The 14,240-nt window shown below is 32.5% G+C and overlaps 2 protein-coding genes across 3 annotated transcripts; one reads left to right on the top strand and one right to left on the bottom strand.

The window, feature by feature from the left end:
* The first annotated feature begins 518 nt into the window (after positions 1-518).
* LOC131930149 (aspartate aminotransferase, cytoplasmic) lies at positions 519-7,090 on the top strand. 2 transcript variants are annotated; one of them, XM_059286544.1, is made up of 10 exons: positions 519-748; positions 2,194-2,375; positions 2,484-2,592; positions 2,760-2,872; positions 3,242-3,346; positions 3,467-3,617; positions 3,846-4,011; positions 4,847-4,989; positions 5,085-5,219; positions 6,596-7,090. In XM_059286544.1, the coding sequence occupies exons 1-10, from the start codon at positions 634-636 to the stop codon at positions 6,643-6,645; spliced, it is 1,269 nt and encodes a 422-aa protein (XP_059142527.1). In that variant the 5' UTR covers positions 519-633; the 3' UTR covers positions 6,646-7,090. The 2 variants fall into 2 exon arrangements, with proteins under 2 accessions (XP_059142527.1, XP_059142528.1); XM_059286545.1 differs by lacking the exon at positions 6,596-7,090 and adding an exon at positions 6,006-6,467.
* A 1,872-nt stretch (positions 7,091-8,962) lies between these two features.
* Positions 8,963-12,837, bottom strand: LOC131930158 (phospholysine phosphohistidine inorganic pyrophosphate phosphatase). The gene is made up of 7 exons (XM_059286573.1): positions 12,692-12,837; positions 12,144-12,331; positions 11,639-11,792; positions 11,121-11,184; positions 10,076-10,168; positions 9,729-9,820; positions 8,963-9,454 (listed from the first exon to the last, which is right to left on the bottom strand). The coding sequence occupies exons 1-7, from the start codon at positions 12,835-12,837 to the stop codon at positions 9,358-9,360; spliced, it is 834 nt and encodes a 277-aa protein (XP_059142556.1). The 3' UTR covers positions 8,963-9,357.
* Positions 12,838-14,240: the final 1,403 nt, after the last annotated feature.

Genomic DNA, 14,240 nt, shown 5'->3' with positions numbered 1-14,240 from the left:
GTTATTTTAATTAAACCATTGCAGATACATGCATAATTTTAAATTGTAATAGGCTACGTCAGTTATTAGAATTTAGACATAATCTATGCTAAAACAGACTGATGCATGAAATCAAATCTTGTGTATGTTTAGTTAACGTTTGTTGAGATTAGATAGGCCTACGTCATCACACATGTCAATGTCACATGCTGGGGTCACTGTTTTGTTTACAAGTAAATACACTAAACAAACATTTTCTTTCTGTCCAAATAGAGTTTTTTTTATAATAAAAAAAAAAATTCACACCACTGTCTGCATAGTAAAACAAAAATATGGGTATTTAACAGCAGCTATATAGATCTTTATATATAATTTTAATTGTATATAGTCTATCTACACACACATTGTTTAAAAAAAAAAAAACTTATGGGCCTACCTTTTACTGTATTTTACATCTTAATTTTAATCACTGTCACAGCACAGCACTTTAAAGGAAGGGGGAGGGGATAGCCGGGGTAAGGTCACGACCTTCAACTTTGTCCTTTCGCATTATATCTAGCCCACCATACTTAGGTACTTGTTACCAACAAGATTGTTGATCAGTCTGTAGATTTGTGCAATTCGGCCTTATTTGCCTGCTTATAATTAACAATAATGTCCGATTCAGTTTTTAAAGATGTTCAGAACGCCCCTCCCATTCAAGTATTTCAACTTACAAAACTGTTTACCGAGTCAACAGACCCAAATAAAGTTAACCTAGGAGTCGGAGGTAAGAGATTCAATCTGATTCTGACATTCTGTGATTCTGAGGACTTGAAAAGATTTTTTCTAGAATTTACTGAATTAGATCTAGATTCTAGACTAGATCTAGAGTCTAGATCAGCTAGATTCTAAACTCACTCTGGATCTAGGATCTAGATTTGTAGATCTATCTGTATCTAGATCTAGATCTAAACTAGATTTTGATTTTAGAATAACCTTAGACTAAGTACTAGATCTAAGTAAGTGTCCTCTTAGATCATCTAAAACAGGGGTCTCCAAACTTTTCAGTCCGAGGGCCGCATTAACTGAAAATTTCAGTTCGGGGCCAGTATCTTCCAGGCATGTCTTTGATTTTTCTGGGCAATGTTCCTCAGCCATCACCAACACACGTTTTTTTCCGTGGACAAAAAGATCTCCGCGGGCCCGATGAGAGGACCTCCGGCCCGCGGGCCGTAGTTTGGAGACCCCTGATCTAAAATATTCTAGAATGGTTAGTTTTGAAAATGTACTTTATATATTATATACTAGATCTAGATCTATATAGATCTACTACTAGATCTAGTCTAGATCTACTGACTAGAAACTTAGAAAGATTCATTCCTGATGAATGGCACAGCAAATGGAACTCATGACATTAACTCTTTCTACTATCTATGGCCTATTTATTATATCTTTTTTATCTAGGTATAGGCCTATTTAATCTATATTATTAACTTCTAAATAAATGTTGAACGCACATGGATATTTTCTTAAACAATTAGTAATAGAATCTAGATCAAGAATCTAGATTCTATATCTAAATATTTTGTTCCAGTTATAAAAATAAAAGCACATTGGCCTATTGATAATATTATCTTGATGCAACAATCAAGCTGTACCAAGGTCAGCCTCTGGCATCCAGGCAGTCTGGAGCATTCTGAACTCCCCCTTAAGCACTGTGGCACCTTCATGTTGTTTAAAGAGCCCCTGACTCTAAAATTATGGTGGCTATTACATTCAATTACTGCCATGTCAAATAGTAAAGAATACAAATTGCTAACCCAAAAGTCTTAAGTTTGAATCCAGGTTCAAGTCAGTAGAGTGTCCCTGAGTCAAAACAACTCTGATGGGTAGCCAAACTGACTCACATTACCTCTTCACTTTACTTGTCTCATGGACCATAAGTTCCAAAAGAGAACTTTATTTTTACAATCAATTACTAAACCAAAACTTAAGGCTAAGGTAGCAGCTAGCACTTATGTAGTAATGTAACTATTAGCTCCCAGGAGCAGCCTGTGACAAACCGTAACACTACATTACCCATCAATTTGTTACTAGCTGTGATGCCAGTAAACTCCTTCATTTACTGTATGGCCCATCTGGTCAAGGTAGTAGCCTTCTATTAAAGTAGGAAGCTTTTGTCATTTTAAGTAACATTATTTTATCTCACGCTTTCAACTCTGTTTTTTAAAGCATATAGGACAGAAGAAGGCAAACCATGGGTTCTTCCAGTTGTTCAGACAGCAGAGCTACAGATGGCAAATGATAAAACATTGAACCATGAGTACTTACCAGTGGCAGGATTACCAGATTTTCGTCAGGCTGCTACTCGACTTTTATTGGGTCCTAGTCACAAAGTTATAGCTGAAAATAGGGTAAGTAAATTTAAACTTTTAAAACTCTAATCAAAGTTTTACCTTTTTTTTCACTTTGTTTGGCAATTCAAATAAAATAATATTTGTGTGTATTTATAAAAAAAACAGGTAGAAAGTTTCCAAGCTTTAGGAGGAACAGGTGCTTTAAAACTTGGAGCAAGCTTTTTAAAAAATGTGCTGAATTTTGATGTTGTATATGTCTCAGATCCCACTTGGGGTAAGCATATTAGAATAAGTCCTGCTAGTAACATTTTTATGATTGTATGGTATTTTTATTTACTTGAAAAAATGTCTAGATTAGAGTGAGATGTAATTCAATTTAGCTTTTTGAGTAAAATTTTCAAAAATTGTAACCTTGGAAATCTGTGTCTTATCTTTATATAGAGAACCATAATGGAGTATTCAAGGGTGCTGGATTTTCAGATGTTAGAACTTACCGCTACTGGGATAGCGAGACAAGAGGCCTTAACTTCAGCGGAATGTGTGAAGATCTTTCCGTAGGAACATTTTCAAAAATTAACTGTTTATGATAGTTGCAAAAAATTTTAATTTAGCAAATATCCAATTTATGGGAAGGCATGGTTGAATGAAAGAGCACTTGGCTGCTATCCCGAAGGTCTTGAGTTCATATCTTGGTTTGGACTTGTGATTGTAGGACATTCATCACTTCACCCAGCTCTGATGGGTACCTCACTTACGTTTGGGAAAGGAAAGGCATATTGGTGACCACACTATCCCTTCATATGCCCAGGTCAAGAAACACATTTACTCCACCTCATCTGCTATATGGATCGCTAGGTCTAAAGAGAAACTTAACAATTTTAAATTTATTTATAATCTTTTCTTTTTCTATCTTTTGTTTCCAGAATGCACCTGAAAACTCTGTGATTATCCTTCATGGTGTGGCTCACAACCCCACCGGCGTTGACCCTACTAAAGAGCAGTGGACCAAAATAGCTCAGATTTGCAATGTACTAAACATGAGTATCTGCCCTTGCCTTGTCTAAAATTATATTAACTCTCACCTGATTTAAGTAAAAAGAACCATTATTAGGTTGGATAAATAAAATTATTTATTTTTCAATATTTAGGAAAAGAAACTATTTGTCTTTTTGGATTGCGCATATCAAGGATTTGCCAGTGGAAACTTAGATGAAGATGGTTGGGCATCTCGTTTCTTTGCTGATCAGAACATAGATTTGTTTGTGGCACAGTCTTTCTCTAAAAACTTTGGGCTATACAGTAAGTACTCAGTGAAGATCTTACAAATTCAGACTGTTTAACAAAGTAATAAATGAATTCCATTTCAATCTTTTACTCAAGCTTTCAATATCTAAAAAATAAGTTTCTAAATTGATGTTGCAAAGAGGCTAGGAGAGGTTTGATAAATGCTAATGAATTGTCTTCCAGCTGTTCACAAGTGCATAAAAAATATTTCATCTTAAAAGTTTCTCCTTTTTTTTTTCTTAGATGAAAGAATTGGCAACCTTGTAGTGGTTACTAAAGATCCTAGTAAGTTGGCAGAGATCAGGAGTCAAATGGAGATCCAGATTCGTATCATGTGGTCAAATCCACCCTGCCACGGTGGACGCATTGTGGCTACAGTTCTAAACAACAGCACTTACTATGAAGAGTGGTAGGTCTCTGTTGTATGTTGATAAGAAAATCGTGCTGGACATTCATTCTTTGAGTGTATTTATTTAGAAATTAGGACATGTTTGAGGCAGATACTTAAAATTTTAACAAAGTTCAAGATTTTTTTACTCTTAAAATATGAAGCAACGCCTCTTGTCCTATGTGGAATTCCATTGGAATTCAAAAGATACATGGTTGCCTTAAGTACTACACTGCATTTCATGTTTTAGTTAAAATACACTTTCTACATCTGTGGTGAGAGAGTCAAATGATGGAGAGCATAATTAGATAACAAGTAAGGTTTGAATCTTCGTTATCCCTTGAGTGTCTGGATGCCTGTAAATTAAGGCACATAACATTGTATTTACAACACAATTCCATTAAGTTTGACATGAACAGTTTTGTGACCAACTTTTATATTGTGAAACATGAATTGCGGCATTCTATTGTGGCCCACTCTTAGTCTGAAAATTATTGTTGATCCTGGCCTGTTAGCTTGTAGTAGGTGTCATCCTTGTTATAGTTTGGATGGGTGTCAAACCAACGTTTAAATTATTTTTTTTTTTAAATTCTTTTTTTTTTCTTTTGGATGTAGTGAAATTTCTGGCTGGTTTTCTGATTCACTGACTTATAGATCCAAAGGAAACATAACTTAAGCACTATCTTCTTTTAAGCCCCATCTAATTCCACTTGTTATGTTGCTAGTAATAGTGTCATCTCTCAGTTTAATGTGGTTTAGAATAGAAGCACATCATAGCTTCATAGCTTATTTTTGGTTATGTTGTGTTATAGCTAAATTGACAGTTGCATTAAATGTATAATAAATCACATTTTAGGAAAGGCCAGATTGTGACCATGGCCAGCAGGATAAAAAAAATGCGTCAAGAGCTGTTAGATAACCTGAAGAAGCTTGGGACACCTGGCAACTGGGACCACATCACCAAGCAAATTGGAATGTTCAGCTACACTGGACTAACAGGTTAGCTCTCTACTACAGCATGCCAGAAAAAGAAAGTTTGTTGATTAAGTGTTTTGCTCTAATCTATTGCTTCTTGTTTCCATTTCCTCATTTAGAGAAACAAGTGGAATACTTGAAAAGCAAGAACATTTTTTTGTTAAGCAGTGGTCGCATCAGTATGTGTGGACTTACCTCCAAAAATGTGGCATTTGTTGCTAAAACAATGGATGAAGCTATTCGTGCATATCCCAGTAATTAGATCTAATTTTCTATTTTAGTATTTTAAAAGTATTTCTTGTATTTAACAAGTTTTAATTAAAACATTTTTGTAATCGGTGTGTTTAGTTTACCCTCACAAATTTAATATCTAAAAATATTAAGTGATTACATTTTTAACTGTAGAAAAAAATTGTTAAAAAGCGTGTAGACACTTAGGATATTGTAATGCATAAATACACATCTCACATAATAGTAGAACTGCAAAAGCGTACTATTAAAGTGGATTAGCTTATTGTTGACTAGAATTTGTGTTTTATGAATCTCTTTGATTGATCTGGGTAATTTTTTTACTAATACTCCATTATTGAATTATATTTTATCTATGAATAATATCATATATCTAATGTTAAGTTTATTCCTTTTGATAGTTCTGAACTTGTTTTTTACTTTGTGAAATAATTATTGAGTAGTATTTCCTCAAATAAATACTACAGTGGTTAGTTGCAGTAAATTTCCTAGGTTTTTCAAATTGATTTATAATTTTTCAAACACTTGTAAAAATATAAACAACTTAAGCTTATTTTTTGTGCGTGCACTGAAATAATATGTTGGGGGTTCAATCAAACTGCATTACAGATTCTTTTAACTCATTTGTAAAATATAAATAAATTTTAATAAAAACACTTTACTACTAGCAATAGATTCTGGAAAAATCAAAGTAACATTTGGGACTGTGTAGATTTTAAACAGCCGTTCACAAATGCTTAGTACATTTAATTAAAGACAGTATATCTACATCTTTTTAATTTTCTACATAGGGTCAGTCCTTTGAGTTTATGATGTCTTCTTCCATGGCATAAGAGCATGCTGCTGCAGCTTTTCTGATTTATCAATAAACCAATCGTCTATACAAATTAATAGAAGAGTATTCAGTTGAATTTGTAATTAAATAATTAAATAACATGTATACATTACACACCGAAACTAAATTATTTAATTTCTGATGTTAAAAATTATTACAATAGCTTAAATATGCAAACTTTTTTTGTCAAAATGTATTGCAAGTGATGGTTTAAAAAGTTTTTTAATTGTTTTATCCTATGTAATGGTTTGTGGGTATAATTTTTGTAGTACATTGTGAAAATGTTAGCTTGTTGCATGCTAAGATAGATAAAAAACGCTTTAGCATAGCAATTCAGAAATATGTTAGCTAATGTTTGATATTAAGCTAAATAGAATTTGGTCACTGATATAAATTTAAGAATTTAAATTACAAACTTGAGTTGAAATTTTAAAAAATAAAATTGGTTAACAATCTAAAAATCTAAGATGATATAATACTGAATATAACAAATAATTTTGGTGTAACAATTTTGTAAATAAAAACTTATTTACCTTCTATAAACAGCTTTAAATTTGTCTGTAATGGCTGGTGAACCTGGGCCTGGTAATTATTAAGATTTCATGTTTTTATCTTTACCTTTTGTTTCACAGTTGTTTAATTTTTTTACTTAAATGGTTTTTAATGCAGTTTTTATTCCCCAATACAAAAACTATAGTGATGATTTTAAGGCAATTTAAAAGAAAAAATTTAAATGCTCACTTATTTTGGATAAATATTTAAACATAGTATTCATGTTTCTGAGGGTTGGTAAATAACATTACTAAAACAGACACCCTATATACAAGTATTGCTTTATTGCACTAAGCAGAATTGTTTTAAATATAAAAAAAAATCAGTTCCCCTATAAATGAAATAAAATGTTGATGTAATAAGTGTGTGTGAATGAATGTATTAACGAGTAAGTATTCACCAATTATTAATAATTAATCTTTCATTTCTGTACTTATCTTTGTTAACATTAGATTTTGTGTGATAAATTAAAGCAGGGTATGAATTTTACTGTGGATGTTGTTTTTTTAAATTCTTTTTGTTCACAAATTATTTCATTGGTCACCTAGTTTGTAAATATTTCTTTCACTGCTAGGTATGATAGTTGTACAGTTTAAGAAAAAAAAGTTTTAACCTTTTACTTTTATTTAAAAAAAAATAAAAAATACAACTAACACAGTCGATTTACTACTCAAACTGAAAATTTTAGACCATTTACTTGATTTACATTATTATGGTCACACATTTCTGCTCATAGGAGATATGAGTATGGTAAGTGCTTTCCTTCTGTTACCAGTCTTATAGATTTGGAGAAGAGATGAATTTTCTCTTGAGAATTATCTCTGCTTGATCAGTTAATTAAGCTACCATTACCAACTAATCCCCATTTTTAAGATTACAGAGTGAGATTTCAATTCACAACTGTTGGTTTAAAAATGGCTGGTGCTTGAGGCCTAGCCTTCTGAGAGTTCCACTAGTTTTAGATGAAACAGTTATTGGTTTAATCTTATTTCTCACTAGATCACAATAGCAACAGCCAACCTTGGCAAAATTATTCTCTATTACTTTAACTGAACCAATAAAATAGAAGAAACAGTATTGGTAAAGGGGCAAGAATCCAATTGTAACCATCTTAAATAAATGCATTTATATTGGTGTTAAATTTATAAGACACTTCTGCCAATCATCTAAAATATGTTTTGCTAATGCGTCTTAACATTTTCTAGAGGTAGAGAGCATCTCCTTTGTTGAATTTGCTAAAAGGAAACTGCATGAACCAACTGAATTCTTCCACATCATCAGAACTTCTGTTGTCATTGATGGCATCATGGTCAATGAGAAAGGTGTTAGTTTAGAGGGCCAGGAATTACAGGAGGATGAAAGTGTACATTCATTTGTTAAGATAAAACTGGTTGGGAACTTATCCTCAGTATCCACCCCAGAGCTAACAGATGTTGCTCCAAAAGAAAGCTCTAAAGTTGACCAAGCTGCAGAGCTTGAAGCCCTGTCACCTAGACCTGTGAAAGAGACGAACAGTGTCAGTACACAGCCTGGAACTCCAAGGACTTCAATCAAAACATTCAAAACGCGGAGTGCGCAAACCATTCAGTCGGACAATCAAAATCTAGAGATTTTAAAACCTAAAGTTATTCCGGCCAAATTTGAGGGAACAATGTTGACCCCCGTTTTCTTTGATGGCTTCATGATGACCCCACAGGGCCTTGATCAAATTCTGAGTGAGGCATCGAAAAAAAACGAAGGCCTTTCCATACCTATAAAACTGCATGGTGGGATGTTGACTGCTGCTTTTAAAACTATGACGGAAAGTCCTGAAACAGGTGAAACCAATGTACCAATACCTGTGAAGTTTAATGGCAGGTTGCAAGGTGTTATGGAGTCCAACATTGATGGTGTCGGTATGCCTGTTGCATTTGAAGGAAATATGGTGAAAACTTCCACCAAATAATTGATTTGTATTGATAAAAAAGAGATGTGTTTAGTCTAGAATGAAGCAACAGCATTAGAATTGTATGCTGTGCTTAGTAATGTTAACTCTTTTTATTACATCACATAATTCATTTTTACACTTAGTTTTTGACAGACAATGTATATACTCATTTTTTAAACATTTAAGAAATTTATTCACAAATATAATTAAAGTTAAAGACAAATTTCTCAAAGTTTTTATTTTATAAATTTTTTTTCATTGAAAATTGACTAGATTTTTACAACTTTTTTAGCAATGTGTATACTCACATTTCATTACAAAACATTTCATTAAGATTTTAAATGCTAAATATGTAGTTGATAACATTTAAATGATTTCACAAGTAAAATAGTAACAATGTTCTCCAATGACAATACAGTGAAATAAAACAATACAAAATCTGAACATTTTTAGTTTGTGTATTTCAACTAATGCCATTTTTAGAATTAAAAAAATAAGACTAATACTTAAAAAAAAAACAACTACAGTGTCATTGATGATTGCTACAAAAATTAAAAATGTTGATAACTTTCCATAGTGTTGAAAAAATTCCTGATTCAGTGCAGGTTTTATATAACCAAACATAATCTCACAAATATTTGCAATATAAAATGCAAACCAATGAGAAAAATATTTTTTTTCTACAAGAAAATATCCCACATCCATACATAAACAAAATATCTTACAAGAAGTAATAAATAAAAACTTAGTACATTTTATATACAACCATAGCTGAGCAAAAAAAATACTGATGAAAACAGTCAACATGCAAATCAAAGTAAAATCTTTACTATGACAAAGCATGGCTTAAAAGTTTATCAACAAACTGTGCCAAGTTGTCCATTATTGCATCAGGCTTTACATCTGGATGATTTTCATCCTGTTTTCTGTAAGGAATAATTCATAATTCTTATTTTTTTTTTACTTACTATGGTATAAATTGCCATTGTGTTTATTCATCTGACATGTTAGTTAATTTAATTTTGTATTTCTTTTTTTTATGTATACAAAAAAGAGAAATAGGAACTAAATCAGTAGATTTTTAAACATCTCTTATTATTTATTCAACAATTAAATTGACAAATTTTTAGTAATTTAAAATAGCAAAATTAAGTTTTGTTGTTGTTTTACTCTCATAATTCAAAAACATAATTATATTACCTAAATTTTCCAGTTCTAACTAAAACACCAGCCATGCCACAGCTTTGAGCTCCCCCTACATCGCCAACGATATCATCACCAACCATAACCACCTAAAAAAGTTTAAAATAGTTGGGTTTTTTTAGACAATGGTGATAATGATATTTTATTACAATGAGAACGATGTTAATTATTTAGTGCTCTAACTAGGAATTGTTAATTATTTAGTGCTCTAACTAGGAATAATCCAAAAACATTATGTGTTACAAAAAATAAATAATACAATGAGAGTAGTTATTTATTTCTATACCAATAATGTATCTAAAATGTTATGTCTTACAAAAGATAAATAAATAAACCATAGTTACCTCAGATGGATCCAGACCCATATCCAGTAAAACAGTTTTATAAAAAGATGGAGATGGTTTTCCTACAATTTCAGCTCTTACATCTGTGGCATACTTAAAAAAACAAATGATTGTAAACTTGTTAAAATTTTATTCCAATTTTAGTTTTTAATAGCACACTGCAACCAATTAAACCAGGGGTCTCCAAACTTTTCAGTCCGAGGGCCGCATTAACTATCAAATTTCAGTTCGGGGGCCAGTTTCTTCCGGCATGTCTTTCATTTATCTGGGCAAAGTTCCTTAGACATCACCTTAGACATCCACATCTGTGGACAAAAAGATCTCCGCGGGCCGGATGAGAGTGCCTCGCGGGCCGTTGTTTGGAGACCCCTGAATTAAACTAAAACAAGAACACAAATATGTAATTAGAAACTACTTTAAAAGTTGTCAATAGAACAATTGGCTTTTTACAAATGATTATTGTGCAGAATGAATTTTTTAGAACAACTGCTTGTGACAAATGATGAGAATCTTCTGGCCAAACATTTCAAATGAGGAGTTAAAAAATAGAACACTTATTCAACCATTAGCAGTAGTTATCAGACACAGGAGATGGAGATGTTTGGGTCATCTGCTAAGAATGGGGGGCAGGAGAAAATGAGAAGATCAGTGGAGAGAGTTGAAGGAGAGATGTCTAACATTCTAAGAGGCAGAAGTGGTAGCTAATGGCAGGATTTAATGGTCTCATTTGTTGATGTGTCGTACGCCAAAGTGCGTTGAGAGATAATATACATATATTTATATATATATAATATATATATATATATATGGTTATTGACAGATTTTTTTTAAGCTATGGGTCTAATAGTGATAAAATGTAAAAAATAAGATTATTGGCTTGAAATATATTACCAAAAAAAAACAAAGCATCTAAAAGAATGTACACTTTACACTTTTTGTTAGAACTACAAAAAATACATCATGAAAGAGCTTTCAAAGCAAAATTAGCTAATATGAAAAATTAAGGCTTATTTATCAATTTAAAAAAAAACTAAACCAAACTCACTTCTAAAGCTTTCAAAAATGGCCCAACATCTAATACTAATTCACCATCTTCTTGATAATACTTTCTGAAAAAAAAAATTAGTAGAGGGTTGTCTAACTTTATTTAAATCAGAGTGATTTAAGATCATTTTGAGAATTTAAAAAGTATTTATACTTCAAAAATTTTTTTAAGATTCATACCATACGTTGCAAATATTCAGGCAACAAGGTATGGCTTTAACAAAAAAATTTAATTCTTTAATTGTTGATTGAATCGTAAGAGCTAATGATTCTACTAATTTTTAGCTTAAAAATAATTTAGAAAACTGACTAGAAAAATAATTTGGGTTATCTCAAGAAATGATAATTTTTCATTTAGTGTTTAGAATAGTGAGGGTTTCATTTGGTTATATTAAAAATAATTAAGGGTGATGCTATTTAAAAGCTTCAAACAATTGCGTTGATTATTTTGGCTGTTGTTAAATAATCTTAATTTTAAGCGTAAATTGTTTTGAGTACAAACAAATTTCAAACCAGCACCCTTTCCCCAGTGCAAACAATATTGGCTTTTCTAGCTTCATAAGACACTGAAAGGCTTTGTTCATATTTTCATAAGAGAACTGGTGTGTTGCATCTCCAATAATAACACAGTTAGGATCTGTCTGGTCAATGCCATCAAAATCAGGAAGCGCATCTGAAAATCAAGTTTTATTGTATAATGAAACTGTAAAACTGTTCAGATTTTATTAAAATTATTTTTTAAAATGTTGACGAATCAAACTTCACATGGAAGACAGACTAGCTATATTCAACAATATAATTTATGTGAAAGACAAAAACCTTAGCTCATGGCAAGATATATCATAAATTATACTCATTTGAATACATAATGCTATAAACTTATATGAGTAACATCTCATGCCAGAGATGCAACTGCACTACTCACTACACATACATCAACACACATAGTTGGGCTGGGGTGTTGACACTAAAGTTATGACAACAGTTATGACTATGCCTGAGTGAATACTATTCTATGTAATACCTGGGTGGACCAGTAAATGAGGTCTTAAATTTCTCTCACGCAAAATACAGCACATTGCAGGGATTGGGGGAAAAACTTTCTTTTCATCAATGGTAAATCCCAGCTTTCTGAGGATATCCACCAGGGTGCTTCGTGTGACAGTGGTTTCATTAGTGCAAAATCTGATAGCAAGCCCACTATCTTGCAACCTGAAAAATAGAACAATAAATAATAAAATATAATTTAATATGTAAGTGTAGTACTACAGTAGTAGTAGTGTAGAGCAATGTTTCTTCCAGACTTTTTTCTACTGGGGGGGGGGGGAGAAGGGGCGGTAGACTTTCTTCTGGGGGGGGGGGGGGAACACACACACACTATTAAATGTATATAAATTATATTTTCTATATAAATTCCATTTTGTTTGGGGAGGGGGGTAGACTTTTTTTGCCCCCCCCCCCCCCCGAAGAGATGCCTGGAAGAAACGCCGATGTAGTGTAGATATTATATAAATAATATTAATTATTAATTATAATTGTATAAAAGAAAATTAATTTGAATTCTAGATCTACCGATTAAGAGCCTCTATGGAATTAGCAACAGCAGTGCCGCCATTAGAGCCTCCTTCCTTCAAAACTCCTGTTATGTCTAAAATAACCCCTTTAATTTTTCGACCAAATAAAGAAGCCACACTGATAGATCTAGTTCTAGTTGCCATGAGTGAAGCAAAATTCATTGATAAATGTGTGTTTTTAAACTGCTGCTCTTGATCTAAATTTATTCAGTGAATAGCGCTAAGCGCAAGGTTGATAATGAATATGAATGAAACACGGCTGTGCTTCGGAAAACAATCGACGAATTCCGAAACCAACGAACGGGCAAATACTAGCATTTTAATCAATGCAAATTGTTGCTGATATAAAAAAAAATATTTTCCATTATTAATATTTTTTACTGTGCACGTCTCTAAGCTAATTTTAACATTTTATAATATATTATAATAATATAAGCCGATTTATAATTTTTATTATTAAGTCAAAGGAAAGTTCCAGAAACATTTCGGCGTGAGCAAAATCAGTACCAGTCCCATATTTTAATCTCTGTGTGCTCATAGAATGTGTCGCTGGTGTATAAACTAAAGGGACATTTTACAATTTAACGTTCCTTAAATATTGTTAGAGAACTGAACTGAAGGTATTTTCTCTGCTCTCATAAATCGTCTTTAAAATGTGTAACGTCATTTATAAAATATTTAAGGACGACCTACAGTTAAATAAAATCAGAAGTTCGTAACCTTTTTTATTATTTTTAGTAAAGAGTTTTTTTTTCCTATTAAATATTAAACCGCAACAAAGATATTTTGGCCCCAATCTGGCTCATATATCAAATTTTAGAAATGACATTTTTTTTTAATTTGAGATATTCTCCGCTAATAGAAATTATACCACCTATAAGTATTGTGCACCGTCAAAACAGCCCGTCAATACAACCCTGAAAAAAACGACCCAGTCAAAAAAGCCTCGACATACTGGCTCTCATCAAATGTACTCTCGTCATAGTCATGTTGACTCGCAACGTATAAGCTTCCGACAAATGGGCGCCCGACATTTAGGCTCCCGGCAAATGTACTCGCGACAAGAACAAAATGCATGCGAGCGTTTCTAAAAAACAGTAGGCCTAAAAAAGACCAGGCATGTTAGGCCATGGCATATATAGTTTTTGATGATTCCAAGTTCGTAATTTATGAAAGATTTTTTTTAAATTGACTTGGTTTAAGTTTTTTTTTTTTTTTATTTCATCAAACTTCGAAAAAGGGGGACTATGATCTGAAAATGGTCTCACAAGGACGGCTGCCTCAGTGTTTCTTCCAGACTTTTTTCTCCGGGGGGGGGGCACTTGAAATCTTCGGGGGGCGGTAAACTTTCTTCGGGGGGGCGGACACTGTTAAAAGTATATATTTTCTATATAAATTATATAAATTTCATTTCGTTCGGGGGGGGGGGCGGTAAACTTTCTTCGGGGGGGCGGACACTGTTAAAAGTATATATTTTCTATATAAATTATATAAATTTCATTTCGTTCGGGGGGGCGGTAAAAAATTTTCGGGGGGGGCTTCGCCCC

The sequence above is a fragment of the Physella acuta genome, unplaced genomic scaffold (assembly GCF_028476545.2).
Source record: "Physella acuta isolate Inbredline_101_S28 unplaced genomic scaffold, ASM2847654v3 ptg001728l, whole genome shotgun sequence".
Classification (NCBI taxonomy): domain Eukaryota; kingdom Metazoa; phylum Mollusca; class Gastropoda; family Physidae; genus Physella; species Physella acuta.
The sequence above is the reverse complement of the archived record's forward strand: the minus strand, read 5'-3'. Positions and strand labels throughout refer to the sequence as shown.

What these genes read in the sequence shown, in the direction of transcription:
- LOC131930149 (XM_059286544.1), top strand. Translation starts at nt 634, where the DNA reads ATGTCCGATTCAGTTTTTAAAGATGTTCAGAACGCCCCTCCCATTCAA. An exon ending in AGTTAACCTAGGAGTCGGAG is followed by an intron (nt 749 to 2,193) that starts GTAAGAGATTCA and finishes TGTTTTTTAAAG; the next exon opens with CATATAGGACAGAAGAAGGC. An exon ending in AAATAGCTCAGATTTGCAAT is followed by an intron (nt 3,347 to 3,466) that starts GTACTAAACATG and finishes TTCAATATTTAG; the next exon opens with GAAAAGAAACTATTTGTCTT.
- LOC131930158 (XM_059286573.1), bottom strand. Translation starts at nt 12,837, where the DNA reads ATGGCAACTAGAACTAGATCTATCAGTGTGGCTTCTTTATTTGGTCGA. An exon ending in TCATTTACTGGTCCACCCAG is followed by an intron (nt 11,793 to 12,143) that starts GTATTACATAGA and finishes CTTGATTTTCAG; the next exon opens with ATGCGCTTCCTGATTTTGAT. An exon ending in TGGGTCTGGATCCATCTGAG is followed by an intron (nt 9,821 to 10,075) that starts GTAACTATGGTT and finishes AAACTTTTTTAG; the next exon opens with GTGGTTATGGTTGGTGATGA.